The 18,698-nt window shown below is 40.2% G+C and overlaps 1 protein-coding gene and 2 non-coding genes across 5 annotated transcripts; all 3 read left to right on the top strand.

The window, feature by feature from the left end:
• The first annotated feature begins 1,601 nt into the window (after positions 1-1,601).
• Positions 1,602-17,854, top strand: KHDC4 (KH domain containing 4, pre-mRNA splicing factor). Of its 3 annotated transcripts, none has more exons than XR_011498302.1 (14): positions 1,602-1,741; positions 2,184-2,400; positions 5,234-5,362; positions 5,715-5,794; positions 7,671-7,723; positions 7,980-8,143; positions 8,920-9,131; positions 9,936-9,996; positions 11,492-11,549; positions 11,772-12,025; positions 13,739-13,918; positions 14,831-14,915; positions 15,594-15,685; positions 16,581-17,854. XR_011498302.1 is itself a non-coding variant. In XM_044757709.2 (14 exons), the coding sequence occupies exons 1-14, from the start codon at positions 1,704-1,706 to the stop codon at positions 16,778-16,780; spliced, it is 1,851 nt and encodes a 616-aa protein (XP_044613644.2). In that variant the 5' UTR covers positions 1,602-1,703; the 3' UTR covers positions 16,781-17,854. The 3 variants fall into 3 exon arrangements, 2 of the variants coding, with proteins under 2 accessions (XP_044613644.2, XP_070353995.1); XM_044757709.2 differs by having other exon boundaries at positions 14,803-14,915; XM_070497894.1 differs by lacking the exon at positions 16,581-17,854 and having other exon boundaries at positions 15,594-15,730.
• On the top strand, positions 8,437-8,565 carry LOC123280941 (small Cajal body-specific RNA 4). The gene has a single exon (XR_006520242.1). It is a non-coding gene; the product is annotated as a small Cajal body-specific RNA 4 (non-coding RNA).
• Positions 12,701-12,835, top strand: LOC123280939 (small nucleolar RNA SNORA42/SNORA80 family). Its single transcript, XR_006520240.1, has one exon. It is a non-coding gene; the product is annotated as a small nucleolar RNA SNORA42/SNORA80 family (small nucleolar RNA).
• Positions 17,855-18,698: the final 844 nt, after the last annotated feature.

Raw genomic sequence — 18,698 nt, 5'->3', positions numbered from 1 at the left:
TGCTACAACATGGATGCTACAACATGTTAAGTGAAAGAAGCCAGATACAAAAGGTCACATAGTCTATGATTCCATTTATACGAAATGTCCAGAATAGACAAATACATAGAGACAGAAAGTAAATTAGAGTTTGCCAGTGGCTGGTGGCAGGGGGAAATGGGAACTGCCTGCCTATGGGTGCAGGGTTGTTTTGGGGGTAATGAAAATGATCTAGAATTAGATAATGGTGATGGTTCACAACCTTGTGAATACCCTAAAACCCAGTGAACTGTACACTTAAAGTAACCTTCTAAAAAGAGTAACTTTTATGGTATATTAATTATATCTCAATTTTAAAAAAAGGAAAAAATAAACACAATGTATTTTCAATCAGAATCCCAACAGCGTTGTGTTTTGGGGAGATGAAGCAAAAGAAAAACAATGCTGCTTAATCTAAAATTCATTTGAAAAGTACACTTGTCAGAATAGGCAAGGAAATACAGAAGAAGAATGAGAATTGCCTCGCCCTAACAGCTATTAAAATATTAAAATGTAGAATTATTGTAATAAAAACAGTATAGCAAAGGAACAAATAGATCAATGCAACAGAAAAGAATGAAGAAATATATTTTATATATATTTATACACACATCGTTTCCTCTATGATAAACGTGGCATTTGTATGGAAATTTATTAAATGCCGAAAGGAAAACACTATAAATTCGGTTTTTAATGAATTTGTATTCTATTAATCATATCAGAATGTAAACTTATTTGAAAAATAGCATCGTGTTTTATTTATTCGATCTAGATACTCCTTGCAGCTACCAGAAACCCCATATGTTGGAAATCGCTGGCTTTCACAAGCACCTCGAACACACCTCAGCATTCAGGGCGAAGGCTTTTCGTGATCTGGCCCCTACACTCTAGCCAGTCCAACTCGAAGTACGTAGATCCCAAAGCAGGATGTTTCATAACTTACTCTGGATCACCACTTCTCCAGCCCTCATCCAGCCTGTTCAGCTTCGTTTCTTTCAAATCCCTGCGTCTAAAGCCCCACCAAGTTGAACATTTCATCTTCTTCACCTTTGCTTATTATACAACCCTATTATATGTATTTGCCCGCGTGCCTACCCCGCCACAGTGTGAGTGCCAGAAAGGCAGGACCCGCGGCTTATTTATCTTTACATCCTTATATGCCCTGCTCTTCAAACAGTGCTTGGCGCAGAGGAATGAAAAAAAAAGAGAAACTCTTCAAATGACCTTTGGGACGAATCATTTCCCTTTTCCTAAATAGGTAACTGTAACCTGAAGTGGGCAAAAGTCGCAGAAAAGCTCTCTCCCCGATCAGAGGCTGGGACTCCAAAGGAACGTAGCTGAATTTGGGGAAAAACCTGCTTAACTCCCTGACTCATGCGTATTGTCTTCTAGGCTACCGACTTGCCCATAACAAAAATGGATTGTCCTCGCGCCGTTCCGCCTTGATATGAGACTTAGCAGCCATCTTCCTCTAGGGCAAGGCGCAAGCAGGAAGATCACACCCTGCCTGTCTCCGAGAACGCCAGACGCCTTGAAATCAACGAGAGTCCAATCGGAATAGACGTTCTCACCGGAAGCGCCCTGCCTCACGACCGGAAGAGGCTGTGCGTAAGGGCGTTGGGGGCGGAAGTGACGGTAAGGTGGTAGTGGGGTAGTTGGCGGGTGGTTGAGCAGAGTCGGTCGCCATGTCCGCGGGGAGCGCGACACATCCTGGAGCCGGCGGGTAAAGCTTCTCGGCGAGGGCCTCGCAGCGAGCATGGGGCGCGGGGGTGCGGAGGGACCATGGGAAGATGCGCATGGGTGGCGGGGCGCTTCAGTGGCAAGTGTACATACTGGAAGGCCGGAGTTTTGGGGAGAAGGATGGTGACAGGCCTGGGGCCCTGAAAACGGCCGACGGGGATCAGAGGGCGGAGGAAAGCAGGGACTTTCGGAAGGCCGAGCCAAGGCGAAGGCGAAAACGAGGTCATGAGGGACGAGTGGGGTCTTCTGATAGAGATGGTGGAGTAGAAAGGAAGTAGATTCTGGAAAAGGGTTGAAAGAAGGGAACATTTGGGGAAATAGTGCAGGAATTATCTATTTAAGGAGATGGGGTGCTAAGGTGTATTAAGGGAAAATAATATAAATAAAAGCTTTGGGTCCCAATATTTTCCTTTTACTTCCTGTAGGCGCCGCAGCAAATGGGACCAACCAGCTCCAGCCCCCCTTCTCTTCCTCCCACCGGCGGCCCCAGGTGGGGAGGTTACCAGCAGTGGGGGAAGCCCTGGGGGCTCCACAGCTGCTCCCTCCGGAGCCTTGGATGCTGCGGCTGCTGTGGCTGCCAAGATCAATGCCATGCTCATGGCCAAAGGAAAGCTGAAACCAACTCAGAATGCTGCTGAGAAGGTATTTGGAGTTAAAGGGACTCTGCTAATTGCTCATTTAATTCAGGTTATTTTGTAATTCTGTAATCTGACAATCGTTGTGTTAATGAAGGAGAAAACGGGGGATACAGTAACTTCAACATCACTTAGTTTTGGAATATATCAGATGATAGTTTCCCAGTTGTTTTTAGGAGGCAATTTTGATTGGACTGATTACATTTCTGGACCAAATGGCTCATTTTGTCTCTTAGTTCAGCCCAGGTTCTATCTATATAATCATTGAAAGCAATGGTGTAATAATCGTTTTTGATACATGACCTCCCTGAAGTCAAAAGAGAAGTTCAGGTAAAGCAAGCGAGCTTTAAAACATGGACTTTAATTAGAATCTATAGATTCAGATTTTTAGTGACTGCCTAACTAAAGTACAATTAAACATGAACTAAAGTGAATAATTTATATATGGGTTGTTTTGCTGTTTTCACATTATTTGAGGAAATTATTTGGTCATTTCATAGAATGCAAGAATCTTCCTACAGGATAATGAGTACAGTGGCTGTTTTTACTGCTAGAATGCATGCTTTGCGCTTAAAATCCTTACAGCAATGCTGTGGAATGGATTATTGTCAGTAGTTTACAGATGAGGAAAATTAGGGTCGTGAATGTAAAGTAACTTGTCCAAGGTCTATAAATGGTAGGCACAGATCTGACTTCAGAGTCAGCTCAGACACTTGGGTGTTCAGCTTTTCCTTGAAAGCCTGTAGATTCAGAGGATTCCTTGTGTTCCAAGGCAGCCCATTCCATTGTAATTATTATTTGAAAAAAATTCTTTTGGCTTAAGTTAAAATTTGCCTTCCATGGTACCTATGAAGTGACAAGTTCCTGTGTTTGAAAATGCAGTTCATGTGAGATGATGGATATGTTCAATTCACTGTGTGTACGTGTATCAAAACATCAAGTTATACACCTTAAATATGTATAATTCTTGTTGATTATACCTCATCAGAGCTGAAAGAAAGAAAACGAAGTTCTTTACAGGCCTTCCGGTTCATTAGTAGACAACATCAGCAGAATGTTTATCAGTAGGCCATAACCTGTCTGGATGCTTAAATATTCAAGTTCTGCAGAATTAGTGAGAACTTTTAGTGAATTGGAAGTTCATTGTTCATAGTAGTTTTGTAGTTTGCAAAGTTGTGTGAGTCACGTGTCCGTTTCTAAGGTCTACAAGGAAATATTAAAAGCACACTGATGGAGATGGAATGCTCCTTAAATATTAAAACCCTTCCTACTGGTGTTAACCACTTAGACTTACTCTTTTCCTCTAAAAGGTAGTCTAAAATAGTAAACTCAGCAGGAGGCAGCATGGTACATAAATGCTGGGTTTAGAATCAGAATACCTAGGTTTGAAACCCAGAATCCCCAGGGATTGTTTGTGTGGCTTTGACATCTTTAGTCTCTGTCCTCATCTGTAATGGAATTGATAGTAATAATTACCTGTGCAGTCCGGTACAGTGGATACTAGCCACATGTGGCTATTGAATTAAAAGTAAAATTTAAAATTTAGTTTCTCAGTCACATTAGCCACATTTCAAGTGCTTAGTGAACATGTGGCTAGTGGCACACATGTTGGGCTGCCAGATAGAGAATGCTTATGTCATCAAAGAAAGTTTTGTAGGACAACACTAATATATGACTTTAAAGGTGACCATAACGATTCAGTGTGGGGCTGGCCCAGTGGCACAGCAGTTAAGTTTGTGCACTCCACTTCGCTGGCCCAGGGTTCACTGGTTCAGATGCCCGGTGCGGACCTAGCCACCACCTATCAAGCCATGCTGTGGCAGGCATCCCACATATAAAGTGGAGGAAGGTGGGCACGGATGTTAGCTCAGGGCCAGTCTTCCTCAGCAAAAAGAGGAGGCTTGGCAGCAGATGTTAGCTCAGGGCTGATCTTCCTCAGAAAAGAAAGGATTCAGTGAGATAAGATGTGTAAATGCGTACTGTAAAGGGCTAAGCAGAAGTAAGGAGATGATGTCAAGTCTATTTAGTTTGCCTTCTCATTTTAAAAATGCACCTAATGCACAAAGAAACTGTGTTTTACCTTCCTTGAGCAGATTTGCTAGACATTGGTCCAGGGTAGCTAAGGGTGGAAGAAGGCCATTTTGAGATTAAGATTTTTTTCAGGTAGCACTCAAATCCAGCTATCTGGAATTGCCTGTAGTTTAAGTTGAGAAAAACTAGATCAGATTTTGGGATCTTACCTGGCTGTCTGTCTATTCTGTTTGTTCTTCCTTAATAAAGGGAGTAATAAGATGTTAATTAGATACAATTGAAGGGTTTTTGAGATCGTTGCAAGGATGGAATTAGTTGAATTTGATGTGTTGTGACGATAGTGTTGGCACAAAGGCGGCTTTCTCTTGCCTGAATGAGATGTATGGCCTCTTGGACTCTGCACTGAGTGTTAGCTCTACCCTGTATTTTACTACACATACAGCTAGCTGATTGAGTTGTAAAGGGTCATAACTCGACCCTTTAGCTTTCCCTTTGGGGATTGCAGGTTCTGGTCCATAGAGTTCGTGTAATTATATGATCATAAAAATGCGTACACAGCCACGGTTATAGAGAAATCTAATGATGGCCTTCAAGTAAGTTGACTACCGGGTGTCATTTTAGTGAGGTTTTCTTTGCTTGTTATCTCACTTACGAAGAATGACCAAGGAGTATTTCCAAGTATGTTTGCAGACAGGTAAAAGGAAAGGTAGGGAGGCGGTGGTACATGGGAAAGGGCGTTTGACAACAAATTAGACAAAAAAAAGATATTTCGTCTTCTAAACTTTTTAATCTGATTTCTCTTTTTGTAGCTTCAGGCCCCTGGCAAAGGCCTAACTAGCAATAAAAGCAAGGATGACCTGGTGGTCGCTGAAGTAGAGATCAATGATGTGCCTCTCACGTGTAGGAACTTGCTGACTCGAGGACAGACCCAAGATGAGGTGTGAAGATGTTGGGCCTCTTTGGGGAAGGTGGTGGGTGGGTGTAGTTTCGGGAGGACAAGACCTCTAAACAGACAAACAAGAGTCAGATATTTATTAGTGGGTTTGGGTGGGTCATAGTCTCCAAAGTCAGGATTGGGTTTAATTTAATTGCAGAGGAACATCTTAGTGAAGGTGAAGAGACCTGGGTTGGTTTGAGTAGGAAGCAATGGAACTGAAATTTCAGATAGGGGCGAGAACTCACTCCTGCTTTATTGGTGGAGTGAATGAATAGGGAAAATCTATCCTGTTACCTGTCATTGAAATCAGTCAATTGCCACATCATCGTTTTAATAAGATGTTTGCTTTTTAGATCAGCCGACTTAGTGGGGCTGCAGTGTCAACTCGAGGGAGGTTCATGACAACTGAGGAGAAGGCCAAAGTAGGACCAGGGTATGTATGCATGTCCTCTGCCTTGAAGAAGGATTGGACGTATGTTTCATATTTTTCACTCTTAGAGCATATGTGTAAATGTTTGGTTAGTAGCTTCATATATATATGTGTGTGTGTGTATATATGCTTTATTGCAGAATTTGGGACATCTCCAACAGATGTAAGAAGTGTTGGCAGCTATTTATCCTATTGTTCTTTGGTTTTTTATTTCACAATTAATGGTTTTATTAGAGGAAACAGATTACATGAAGTGTAAAAGAAGATGATAATTAACTTTTTTTTTTTGAGGAAGATTAGCCCTGAGCTAATATCTGCCGCTAATCCTCTTCTTTTTCTGAGGAAGACTGGCCCTGAGCCAACATCCGTGGCCATCTTTCTCTACTTTTTACATGTGGGATGCCTGCCACAGCTTGGCTCAACAAGCAGTGTGTAGGTCCACACCCGGGATCTGAACCGGTGAACACCAGGCTGCCGAAGCGGAACGCACGAACTTAACTGCTGTGCCACCGGGCCTGCCCCAAATGTTAACATTTAATGAGTATACTTCTGAACTCTGAATATTTAATGAGTATATTTCTGAATATCTGGAAATATTTCTTTCAAGAAATGGGCTCATGTTTTGTTGTCATCTCCCTGTAGAAAAATTTTTTTAATCAAGCTCCTTAATGCCTCTATGATGGTTATAGGTTATCCATGTAAAGATTTCATCTCAATTTAGTTTCATCGCTTCCATTATTTAGTTTTTGAGGAAAGGTACTTGAGGTAATGCAACGTTTTTAACATTGGCTTAAACCGAATATAATTAGGAGCCAAAATTTGCTCCCCAAACCAAGAGTGTATTTCAACTTTGTGTATGTGCTAGTTGCTGTTTTGAACATTTTTGTCTTTAAAGAGTTATTTTCTACGTACAGCTTTTTATTTACTGTATGGTTATTGATCACTTTCTCTATTATAATCAAAATCTGAATCTAAGCGGGGCTGGCCCCGTGGCCGAGTGGTTAAGTTTGCGCACTCCGCTGCAGGCGGCCCAGTGTTTCGTTGGTTCGGATCCTGGGCGCGGACATGGCACTGCTCATCAAACCAGGCTGAGGCAGCATCCCACATACCACAACTAGAAGAACCCACAATGAGAAATATACAACTTTGTACTGGGGGGCTTTGGGGAGAAAAAGGAAAAAATAAAATCTTTTAAAAAAAAAAATCTGAATCTAAGCTACTTTACATTTAGAATCTAAAGAGTCTTCTCAGTTGGTGTAGGCCGTTAAAGAAATTTATCTATATGCCACCATCGCTTTTTTTTTTTTTTGAGGAAGATTAGTCCTGAGCTAACTACTGCCAGTCTTCCTCTATTTTATACGTGGGATGCCTACCACAGCGTGGCTTTTTGCCAAGCAGTGCCATGTCCGCACCCAGGATCCAAGCCGGTGAACCCTGGGCCGCCAAGAAGCGGAATATGCACGCTTAACTGCTGCGCCACCGGGCCAGCCCCACCACCATCACTCTGGACCCATTAATTTGGGCAGCCAAGAGCCGATTTACCCATAACCTATTAGATAACTAACAAAAGGGAATTCTGTTCTCAAACACTGGTTTTCTCCTCTGACTGGGTATTAATGTTCATGAGCCCATAAGAACAGATTTGATCCATAAGTGAGCCAGTTAACTTTAGGCTCACATGAATGGATAACCAGAAAATTTTATTTATTTACCCGCTGTAAAACCATGGTCTTAGAAATTAACTAGCAATAGCTGTTATTACGTATATAGTCCCTTTTACTTGTTTGGAAACTTTAAACGTTGCAAATTACATTTGAAGACCCATTTGGCTCTTTTGGTTAGGACCAGTTTGAGATCATCTTTATATTTCTCTTTATAGGGATCGTCCATTATATCTTCACGTTCAGGGCCAGACACGGGAGTTAGTGGACAGTAAGTAATGTTTTTGGCTCACATATCGCTTTTTGTGAAGGGCAAAGTAGAGACCTGTATGTAATAAATTAGCAGGCTGTTCCTGAATGTTTTCCTCTTATTTATGAACTACTCATGGATATGCATGGGGAGCGAAATACTTGGGTGATCTATAAAATGAGTTAATGCTTGAGCGTTGGCTTGCATTTATCACTGGGTACTAATCAGTTCATTCAATTCTTTGGTATAGTATCTTCCTATCTGTGTTTTTCCGTAGGAGCTGTAAACCGAATCAAAGAAATCATCACCAATGGGGTGGTCAAGGCTGCCACAGGGACGAGTCCAACTTTTAATGGGGCAACAGTCACTGTCTATCACCAGCCAGCGCCTATTGCACAGCTGTCTCCAGCTGTTAGCCAGAAGCCTCCCTTCCAGTCAGGGGTATGTTTTGTGGAGAGATTATTAAGTGCTTTATCATTTCTGTAAAAATGATGTGTGCCAAGTAATACAGAAAGTATGAAGAAAATAATAAAATCCTGAAATTCCAATCTGAAAGTTACCCGCTGTTGCTATCTTGTTAAGGGACCATTTAGGTTTCCAAGATGTAATGAACAGCTGAGCGCACATCTCTTTATAGTGATATCCACTAGGAAGAGGATTGATAGATCAAAGAGTATGCACATTGTACATTTTGAAGTTAGTGGTCTGAATTTATACTTGCAAACTTGATGGCAGCTGGAGGACTAAGAAGGCTGAGTCTGATGAAGCAAGACTCGGCTGATACAATCCTCCTAGAAAAAGGGGTTGGAGAGAGCAGCCCTTATTGGAGAGTATCACAGGGCTGACTGTACTACCCAACACTCCACTCCAGTTTTACAGGAGACTGTCTTTGCCATGATTTCTTATTAACGTAAATTAGTCGAGGGAAGTGGGTATGCTTACTCATTGTTTGATCTTGGGTTTTTCTCTCTTAAATAGATTTTGCTGAACAGAGTAAGGTGTTAGTGTTGTAGGTAGGTACGTGGAATATGTAGTTTTTGCTTAAATTAAGCTTCTTAGTAGTGTTTATGTCTATGGACTCTTGGTAGAAATTATAGGGGTCCTTATTCTGGAAGCTATTAAAAGTATCTGGAAGATTAAAGTGTTTTGCTTAATATCAAGATTAGGATTTAATTACGTGTTCTCTGTTTAATCTGGGCTATTCTGTTCTTCTACAGATGCATTATGTTCAAGATAAGTTGTTCGTGGGTCTAGAACATGCTGTGCCCACTTTTAATGTGAAGGAGAAAGTGGAAGGTCCAGGCTGCTCCTATTTGCAGCACATTCAGATTGAAACAGGTGCCAAAGTCTTCCTACGAGGCAAAGGTTCAGGCTGCATTGAGCCAGCATCTGGCCGAGAAGCTTTTGAACCTATGTATATTTACATCAGGTATGAATGGATGGGGCTGAAGACGTTTGAATCCTTGTTCAACTTACCAGTACAGGCAGGAATGATTCAGGAGTAAGAGAAAATGGGCTTAATCAGTAGTAACATAAGGAACTAAGGTAAACACTTAATCACTTTATGATTAGTTAATAAAAATTGTTGAATTAGGGCTGGCCCGGTAGCGCAGTGGTTAACTTCGCACATTCCACTTTGGCAGCCTGGGGTTTGCCGGTTCGGATCCCAGGTGCAGACATGGCACCGCTTGGCAAGCTATGGTGTGGTAGGCGTCCCACATATAAAGTAGAGGAAGATGGGCACGGATGTTAGCTCAGGGCCAGTCTTCCTCAGCCAAAAGTGGAGGATTGGCAGCAGGTGTTAGCTCAGGGCTAATCTTCCTCAAAAAGAAAAAAAAAAGCTATTTAAAAATTGTTGAAGTAGAAGGTGGAATTCTCTCTTTTTAGTATTCAAGTCCTTGGGTTTTACGCAAGTGTGTGATCCTAAAATGAGCTGTGATGAGCCTAAAATAATTTTCGTTTAAACCTATGACACTATTTTAAAATATCTTCTCTTTATATCAAGAAGTATCACTATTCAGAAAAAGACCAAGAAAATATTTGTGGTGATGATACCAGTTATATCTTAAAGGACTTCTCTGACATTTTGTGTTCCTATTTTGTGATTTTCAGAAGCTTAGATTTGTGCTGCATTGACTATATTCAATTTATAAAACTGCATGCAAAATGAAAGTAGAATTCTTTAGCTTTTATTTTTCTCCTCTTTGAATTTTTGTTTCTTTTTTCTTTGCAGTCATCCCAAACCAGAAGGTCTGGCTGCTGCCAAGAAGCTCTGTGAGAATCTCTTGCAAACAGTGAGTTATATTTGTCTGTCTGATACTCATTCAGAAGAGCTGCTGCCATTTTGGATTGTGTCTTAGCTATTTTTCCCACCTATATTAGTTTCCTAGGCTGCCATACAAATTTACTGCTACTTGGGTGACTTACACAACAAAAATTTACTTTCTCACAGTTTGGGGAACAAGAAGTCCGAAATCAAGGTGTGGGCCGGGTTGATTTCTTCTGGAGGCTGTGAGGGAACAGCCATCCCATGCCTGTGTCCTGGCTTCTTGTGATTGCCTGCAGTCCTTGCCTTGCCTTGTATCAACATGACTTCAATCTCTGCTGTCATCTTCATCTGGCCTTCCCTGTAATTCTGTGTCTGTCTCCTTTTCTAAGGGTACCAGTTGTTGGATTTAGGGGCCACCCTAATCCAGTATGACCTCATCTTAACTGCTTACATCTGCAAAGACCTTGTTTCCAAAATATATAAGGTCACATTCTGAGGTTCTGGGAAGACGTGAGTTTTGAGGGGGACACTACTCAAACCACTACACCATTACAGCAACTACCATTCTCTATAAGGAAGTCAAACTCCCCTAGCCAGAGTCACAGTTGGTATGCATTTCTTCAGGCGCTGTTTCAATATGCAATTTTGAAATCTATATTACATTAGTATCATAAAATCTTAACGTTTTCAGCTGTTTAAATATTACTTTTAATCCTGGTCAAGTCATTTATGATGGGCATTTCAAATTCTTTTTAATATTAGCTTTAGCTAAAGTAAAGCTAGAGCTGTAATAGTTTAAACCAGTTAGCATTGCCTTTGGGATACTTGCTTATTTGATTATTCATTCTTTTCATTCTGTAATCAAATAACCAAAAATTAAATCATAGGGTTGTTTATATATCACCTAAAGGATATCAGGTTTGGGAGTTGAATATGTTCAACCTTGTGTTATTTGGTATTTAATGGTGCCCTTTTGGGAAGCTGTTGTTTACTTTGCTTTTGTGAGATAACCTAATTTACTATCTCTTATACCAGATAACTTCCCTGACCATTCCCCATCTGTTTCTTTGTTGCTACTTGAAGTTATGGACTTAGTAAGATGCTAATAATGAAGAACTGGAGAGGGGCCGTGCTAAACCGTTATTAAACCATGAGCTCCTTGAGAACAAGTCACCCAGCAGATAAAAGAATGAATGAATTCTCAACAGTTACACTGACAACTTAGAAATTGCGTAACTGCTTAGTTTCTGTGGCACTCTGAATGATTTGTACCCCAGAATTGGATCTAGTTTGGAGGATTTAGGATGCTCCTGATGTCCATGCTCCTGATTCCCGAAACCTGGCTTAATTTATAGGTGTGCCATATTAAAATTTAGATCAAACAAGTCTGAATTTGATAGAAACATCGATGGAAATATTTCAATTCCTAATTGCTTTGGTCCTGAATTGTAGAATTGGATCTTTATAAATACTCAGTGCATTGGGACTGTCTCATATTAATTTTGTCCCTTCTCTTTCAGGTTCATGGTGAATACTCTAGATTTGTGAATCAGATTAATACTGCTGTACCTTTACCAGGTGGGTGTATCTTGAAGTGTTTAAAAAATGTTTTGGTAGTGAGATTTATGCATAAAATATACTTGAGGCTAGCCTAACTGTGCCAGGGCACTAATAATGTTCCCTTCAACTTAGGGTAATTCATGCCTCAGTGTTATTCTTCCCTAGAGATTAAGTTTAATATTCAGCTAAAATGTCTCATTCTGCTGCAGCTGATTAAACACTTTTTTTCTTCCCCCTCAGGCTATACACAACCCTCTGCTATAAGTAGTGTCCCTCCTCAACCACCATATTATCCATCCAATGGCTATCAGTCTGGTTACCCTGTTGTTCCCCCTCCTCAGCAGCCAGTTCAACCTCCTTATGGAGTACCAAGCATAGTGCCACCAGCTGTTTCATTGGCACCTGGAGTCTTGCCAGCATTACCTACTGGAGTCCCCCCTGTGCCAACACAATACCCGATAACACAAGTGCAGCCTCCTGCTAGCACTGGACAGGTAGGATGCAAGGATATGAAACATGATGCCTTTGAATTAGGAAAAACTGGGGCAGGCAAGGGGTGGGAATGTGGTGGTGGTATTCAGAAATGATATGTAATGTGAGGTATTTTATATTGTCTTCCTGTGTTCCCACCACCAAACCACCTGAATTCCTTGAGATAGGGTGTACATGTGCGTATTCATCCTGAAGTTTACGGTTGGTTTCACAAGTCTTGACACCGAATAGCAGCAGGAGTTGGTAAACTTTCTATAAAGAGCTAGATGGTAAATATTTTAGGCTTTGTGGGCTGTACAGTCTGCTATAACTACTGCACTCTATCGGAGCACAAAAGCAGCCGTGGACAATACCAAATGAATGGCTGTGTTCCAGTAGAACTTGATTTACAAAAACAGGTGGCAGGCCAGAATCATAGTTGGCCGTACTCTGGGCCATCATTTGCCTGTGTCTGGCTCAAGGGCGCTGGCCTATTCCACACCTCTAAATGATTGGGACTGAGACACTAGTCTTAGAAATATTATACTATGTACAGGTGTTCCTAGGCCAAGAGATGTGAACTTTCCAAACTTAAGGATCATGAAAGCTAGTATAAAAGAAATTAGAATTTTAGGAAAACAGTTGGTGGCCGGGTCATCTAGGTAGATTATATACAGTCCTTAGAGACAAGGCAGAGAGCATGGTAATGGATTTATGGCAGGCCCTTCTGTGGGCCTCTCATAGTGTACCCATGCAAGAGTAAACTGCAGCCTCGAACCATTGCCCAGCCTCCTTATCTGTGGGCTGTGAGCACTGAAGAGGGTTGTACAGTGTGAAATGAAGAAGGGCTGGTGAACTAAATTCTGTTTGTGGTCCCTAGTCATACTTATTTTACTTTTTATATTTAGGCAGAGCTATAGTTCTCCAGCTTTGAGCCACACTGTTTTGTAATTTGGAAGCAATATAGCAGAGTGGTTAAGAGTTGGGGTTTAGAGATAGACTGCCAGGGTTTGTCATGCTTTCCCATTTTTGAGCTGTATGATCTTGGGATATAACTTAACCTATCCAGGCTTTGGTTTTCTTTAGATATAAAATGGGCATAATGATAATATCTGAAAGAGTTGCAAGGGTTAAGTAAAATGATCCAAGCAGTCATAAGTATTAGCTGTTGGTAATAAGAGTTTTCCTTTTAGAAGTGCTTGTCTTCTCTAATATATATTGTCTTTTGGTCACCCCTTATTCCTTTTTGGAACAACCTCTTGAAACATTAGACAGCCTTGCTTTTGACTTAACAGCTTATCCATGGAAGTGGTAGATGAAGTTGCCTTTGCCACAAACATTAGCAGGATTTGTGATCCCCAAAAGAGCTAATCACATTGATTTAAGGGCTTTAAATAAGAGAATGTTCTTGCTTGATAACTTCTGAACTAAGTAAGTGGCTGGAGTTTTTATTGTTTGTTAATGGTCGTGTTTGCTCCTAAGAGCCCAAATGCACAACCGGTTTTTCCTGAGAGTTCAAAGCACTGTAGAGATTGTCAATTTCATGTTTCCCTCCCATGAGGGTGGGAAGGCTAGGCGATACTGTTACCAAATTATGTATAGAGGAAACTAAGGACTGGAGGATGAAAGATTCGTCTGATACATACTGATCATTAGAGTATATTGTAATCATTGTTTACTTATTCATTAGTTGGACGTTCTCACACCTTTTTCCCTTTGGTTTGTTTTGGTCCCAGAGTCCGATGAGTGGGCCTTTTATTCCTGCTGCTCCTGTCAAAACTGCCTTGCCTGCTGGCCCCCAGCCCCAGCCCCCGCCCCAGCCCCAGCCCCCACTCCCAACTCAACCCCAGGCACAGAAGAGGCGATTCACAGAGGAGCTACCAGATGAACGAGAATCTGGACTTCTTGGATACCAGGTTAAATAAAATACCCTGTCTTACTTTCCTCATCTTATCCTACTATATTCTCCCTTTAAAGAAAGATAAATTCACATCTATATCAACTGTCCTCCCAGTGCTAGGATTTCTGCCTTCTGGAATCCATTTAGATTAGGTTTTTATCCTTGGGGGATTAATTGGAAACGAGAGTGATTCCCTTTGGGTGGGTTTTGTCTTTGGGGTCAGAGTGATAAGAAAATACAAAGCTTTCACCTAGAGAGAATCTCCTATGACCAGCATCTGGAAGGAGTTCTGTAGAGTTCTGCACTTCCTCTCATTCATACAACAGACTCTTGAAAGCCTCTGATAGTTCTTACTTCCCTACACATCTCACCAAAAGCTAATATTCTACCAATATATGGTTTGTATTGAAAACCTTGGCTTTCAATTTACTGTTCTCTTTTCCCCTCCAAAAAAAGGCGGCCAGAAATGGAATGATTCTGTGCTTAGACATAATAATAAACACAGTCATTCACTAGAGTTTTTTAAAGATTATTAAAGCGTGTAGTTTTGATGCAGTTTTATTTCACTGGGAAAGCATCTTTACTTTTTGCTAGAATCCTTGAAGCATTCTTTGAAATAAACTTTGAAACATTTTTGTAGTTTATAGTAGGTTTATTCCAACCGATTATGGATAGTTGAAAATAGACATAGCATAATGAATCATAACATCCCTGACCAAGTCCTCCAGAGAAAAATCATCTCTACTTCAGCTATAGTTATACTCCAGATCCCAAAGAGCTATGTAGTGCAGCTTACTGCAGTGTATCAGAAAGATGAGGCACTTGTCAGTTACATTAAGGAGCTAAAGTCAATACAGCAGTTGTAGATTTGCTAATGCCACTGTATTTTTCTGCTCATAGCATGGACCCATTCATATGACTAATTTAGGTACAGGCTTCTCCAGTCAGAATGAGATTGAAGGTGCAGGATCGAAGCCGGCAAGTTCCTCAGGCAAAGAGCGAGAGAGGGACAGGTGAGTTGATTGAAACATAATTATATGAGTATATTCAAATATTTGCACCATTAGTGGGAATAATGATCATTGCTATGAGCTTCCATGTTCTAAAACTAAAGTGAAATCATTTGGATCAAACAAGCCCCTGTTTGTTATAATTGATGCAGTAATGGAAAATGTAACGATCTGCCTTTCACAGTCTTAGGAGGAGTTACATTCAGCTTTGGATAATTCACAACATGCTTAGTCAGGCATCTTCCTTTACTCTCATTGTTTGCCTCTTGGCCATTTTCCTAAGGGTAGGCAGTAACAGAAGTGTTACACAATCAAGCCATTTTTGCTACTTAGAATCATAGAATATCATGGATGGGGGTACTTGAATGGGAGTTCAGCCTGCCATCCAATGAATTCTCCTTTCCTATATTATAATATTAGACTTCATAAGAGGGAGCTGACTTCCACTACGGTTCATTCTATTTTTGGCATGGCCTGGCTCTGTGGACAGGACTTGTGATCTTATAACTTGATAATAGCTTGAAGGGTAGGGGGTCTGGTGCAAAGAGTTGAAATTAATGGTTAAAAAACTCGAAAGATTATCTGTAGACTGTATTGTTTATCCTACTTCTTATCTACTGGAGAAATTAAAGATTGATTGAATTTGTCTGAAAGACTACTTCATTTTTTTTATTCTAACAGGCAGTTGATGCCTCCACCAGCCTTTCCAGTGACTGGAATAAAAACAGAGTCTGATGAAAGGAATGGATCTGGGACCTTAACGGGGAGCCATGGTGAGTAAGGTGTAGCTGGGGGAACAAGGGAGTGGCTAAGACTGGTCTTAAGCTATTAGTTTTCTAATCTGATGTTCATTTAGGTCTGACTCATTCACGTGTTTAATCCAACCTCTATAATGTACTGGCTAATGAGAATACCTTTTTTTTATTTATATGGACAGCATATAGTTACACAGCCTTATATTTTCAACCGACGTGTGTCTAGAAAAGAGTCAGTCGACTTATATTTTATACGTAGCATCAGTGACATTAAAAACCTAGGAAATACTAATGATTGGTAGGTCATTTCAAAATTTTGTTGTCTTTGTTGTCTGAATACCTGGAGGTAATCTGATACAGACTTAATAAATACGGATTTTTCTTTGTGTTGGGAGCTGAGCCCTGTCTCCCTTCATAGCTCTATTCGTCGGGAATGGTCAGCCTGTGGCTGTTATAAAAAATGTTGCTTACTCGTACCCCAGAACTCTAATTCCTGTAGAGGTACATGGGATTGTTTTTGTTCTTTGCCCATAGTCGTCATAAAAACGAACAGAAGAAAATAAGTTTTTTTCTTTTCTTAACTTCTTTTCTTTTAACTCTTTAAAAGGTGAAATAGCCTCCAGAGACTCACTTGCTAACTTTCCTTTTTTTTCTTTTTTCTTTTTTTTTTTGTGTTTCTTTTTTCTTTCTCTGTTTTCTTACATGGTTCTGGTGGATTCACATTTGCTGATGCTGGTGCTGTTTTTCGTGTGATCTTCAACGTTTTTGGGTGACCATGACCCTGTGACCTCAAAATGGTGTCCAACTAACCACTTACAATTAACATCTTTTTTTTATTAACGAATTTATGGTATTATCTTTTTTTTTTTTCCTTGGTGGGGAATGGGGTTGGGGTTGTTTTTCTCTATTCTAGATTATCCGGTCAAGAAGATGAAAACTACAGAAAAGGGATTTGGCTTGGTGGCTTATGCTGCAGATTCATCTGATGAAGAGGAGGAACACGGAGGTCATAAAAATGCAAGTAGTTTTCCACAGGGCTGGAGTTTGGGATATCAATACCCTTCATCACAACCACGAGCTAAACAACAGATGCCATTCTGGATGGCCCCGTAGGAAGGAGTGGAACAGAGTTTTGACCCTCGGTGACTCTTCTTTAGCAATAATGCATGCATTTGATTTAAGAAGACTCTGGGGCCAGTACTGGGAACATCTTGGACCTTTGCAGAAGTTAGGGATGCCGTGTCCTCTTTCTTAAAGGAGTTCCATTCTTTTTAAAACATCCTTATTTCTGCAGTGGCATAGCATCTGTTAAAATTTACTTAGAATCACAAATTTGTCTCAGAAGCTTTTTAACAGTTGGTGAAATGTGCTTGTTCAACAAAGCATCCCAACAGGGTCCTTCCAGTATACATTTGACCTGGTCCAGCCTTTTCCAAATGAATCACCCCTATTCTGACATAAAGTTTTATTTGTATTTTATTACTGTTTGGTGAATTTTGATAATAACTGGTTATAAACAAAGCCTTACTATTTATTAGTGGGGAAAAGATTTTAAGACCCTTTTCCTTTCAGTACTAAGAACTCATCCCTATTTCATTTTTGGATTCTTTCTGTTTTGGAAAATGCAGTTTTACTAATTTAAAACTATTGGATATAGCTGGATCCTGGGTAGGAAAATGAAGTTATTTTTTTTATTGTGTCTTTTTATTGGGATGATCCAAAGCTGGCACTTCCAGGCACACTTGTCTCAGATAGCCATTGCTGTTTTTATTGCTCTTCTAAGCTCCTTGTCTTCAACTGGGTCAGAGAAAACTACCTGCTCAAAGGCTGGTCAGAACTCATCACAGAAACGAAACACAGTGGTCTGTCTCTCTCAGAACTGGTTGCAGCTAAAATAGAGAGATTTGACTGCTCGCAATAGGATGGTGGACTTAGTGACTGAAATTGCAACTTGTCCTTTTTCTTGGCATTACAGGTTTTGCCAAAAGAACTTTTTTGTATCAAATATTGATGTGTGAAAGTGAAGGAGCTAGTCTGCTGAACCAGGAGTAGTTTGAGATACTGAACTGTCATTTTTGCACATTTGAATACTTTGCAGGCTGGCTTTGTACAAACTTATCCTCTGGTTTCCTATATGTTGTAAATATTTAGACCATAATTTCATTATAAATAAATGTATAAATATTCTGCCTGTGGTTTCTGTTTTTCCTTCCACAACCCACCCTACACTAAAATTCATAAACTTTTTTACTCATAGTATAATGAAATTATAACCCCATCAGAAAAATGCACATGTGGACCTAAAAGTTTTCAGGCAGTTCCGAGAGATTTATGACTTTCCAAAGTCAACCCTTAAAAGTCCAGATGAAAACAAAGGATTATTACGCTGGATGTTTTCCAATTTCGTATTCTAGCTCTCCTTTATTGAACATGGTTAAAAGGAATGTGTGAATGAAACGTATTTTTAAAAGAAATACAAATTATATTTGGAAAAACATTCTTCAAAAAGAACAGTGGACAGAAGTTTCAACAGAAAAATTTCCCAGTGTAAAGTTTCTTCTAGTGCCTGTGTCTACTGCCTAAATAGAGGAGTATAGTGATAGTACCTTCATTTATTTCTGTATTTAATTCAAGGCCACCTGAAAACTTTTGAATTTTAGCATTTCCTGTCCAGAGAGTAGTACATTTGTTTAAAACAAAACAACCTAGTTTTTAAATATCTTTTATTCACTTATGTTTAAAATACATACGGAACTCTAATTAATTAACTCGAATGTTGGTAACATCTAGTCTTTGAGAACGGATCCTGTTTTCAAGAGCCCAAGTCATTGTAGCTATTCGTTTAATAAAATTTGCTCTTTCTGCTATTAAGTGGTGAACATCATTGATAGTCCTGTTTTGGGGGAGGATTTGGTAGGTGCCCGTTTCCTGGTTTCCTCATTAGATTTGGCCAAATTAGTTTATCACAAACAGTAAACAGCCTTGAGTAAATTGTTACTCACTTTACCGGTCCTCCATGTGTCCCTTATCA

Source organism: Equus asinus, chromosome 25 (assembly GCF_041296235.1).
Source record: "Equus asinus isolate D_3611 breed Donkey chromosome 25, EquAss-T2T_v2, whole genome shotgun sequence".
Taxonomy (NCBI): domain Eukaryota; kingdom Metazoa; phylum Chordata; class Mammalia; order Perissodactyla; family Equidae; genus Equus; species Equus asinus.
The sequence above is the reverse complement of the archived record's forward strand: the minus strand, read 5'-3'. Positions and strand labels throughout refer to the sequence as shown.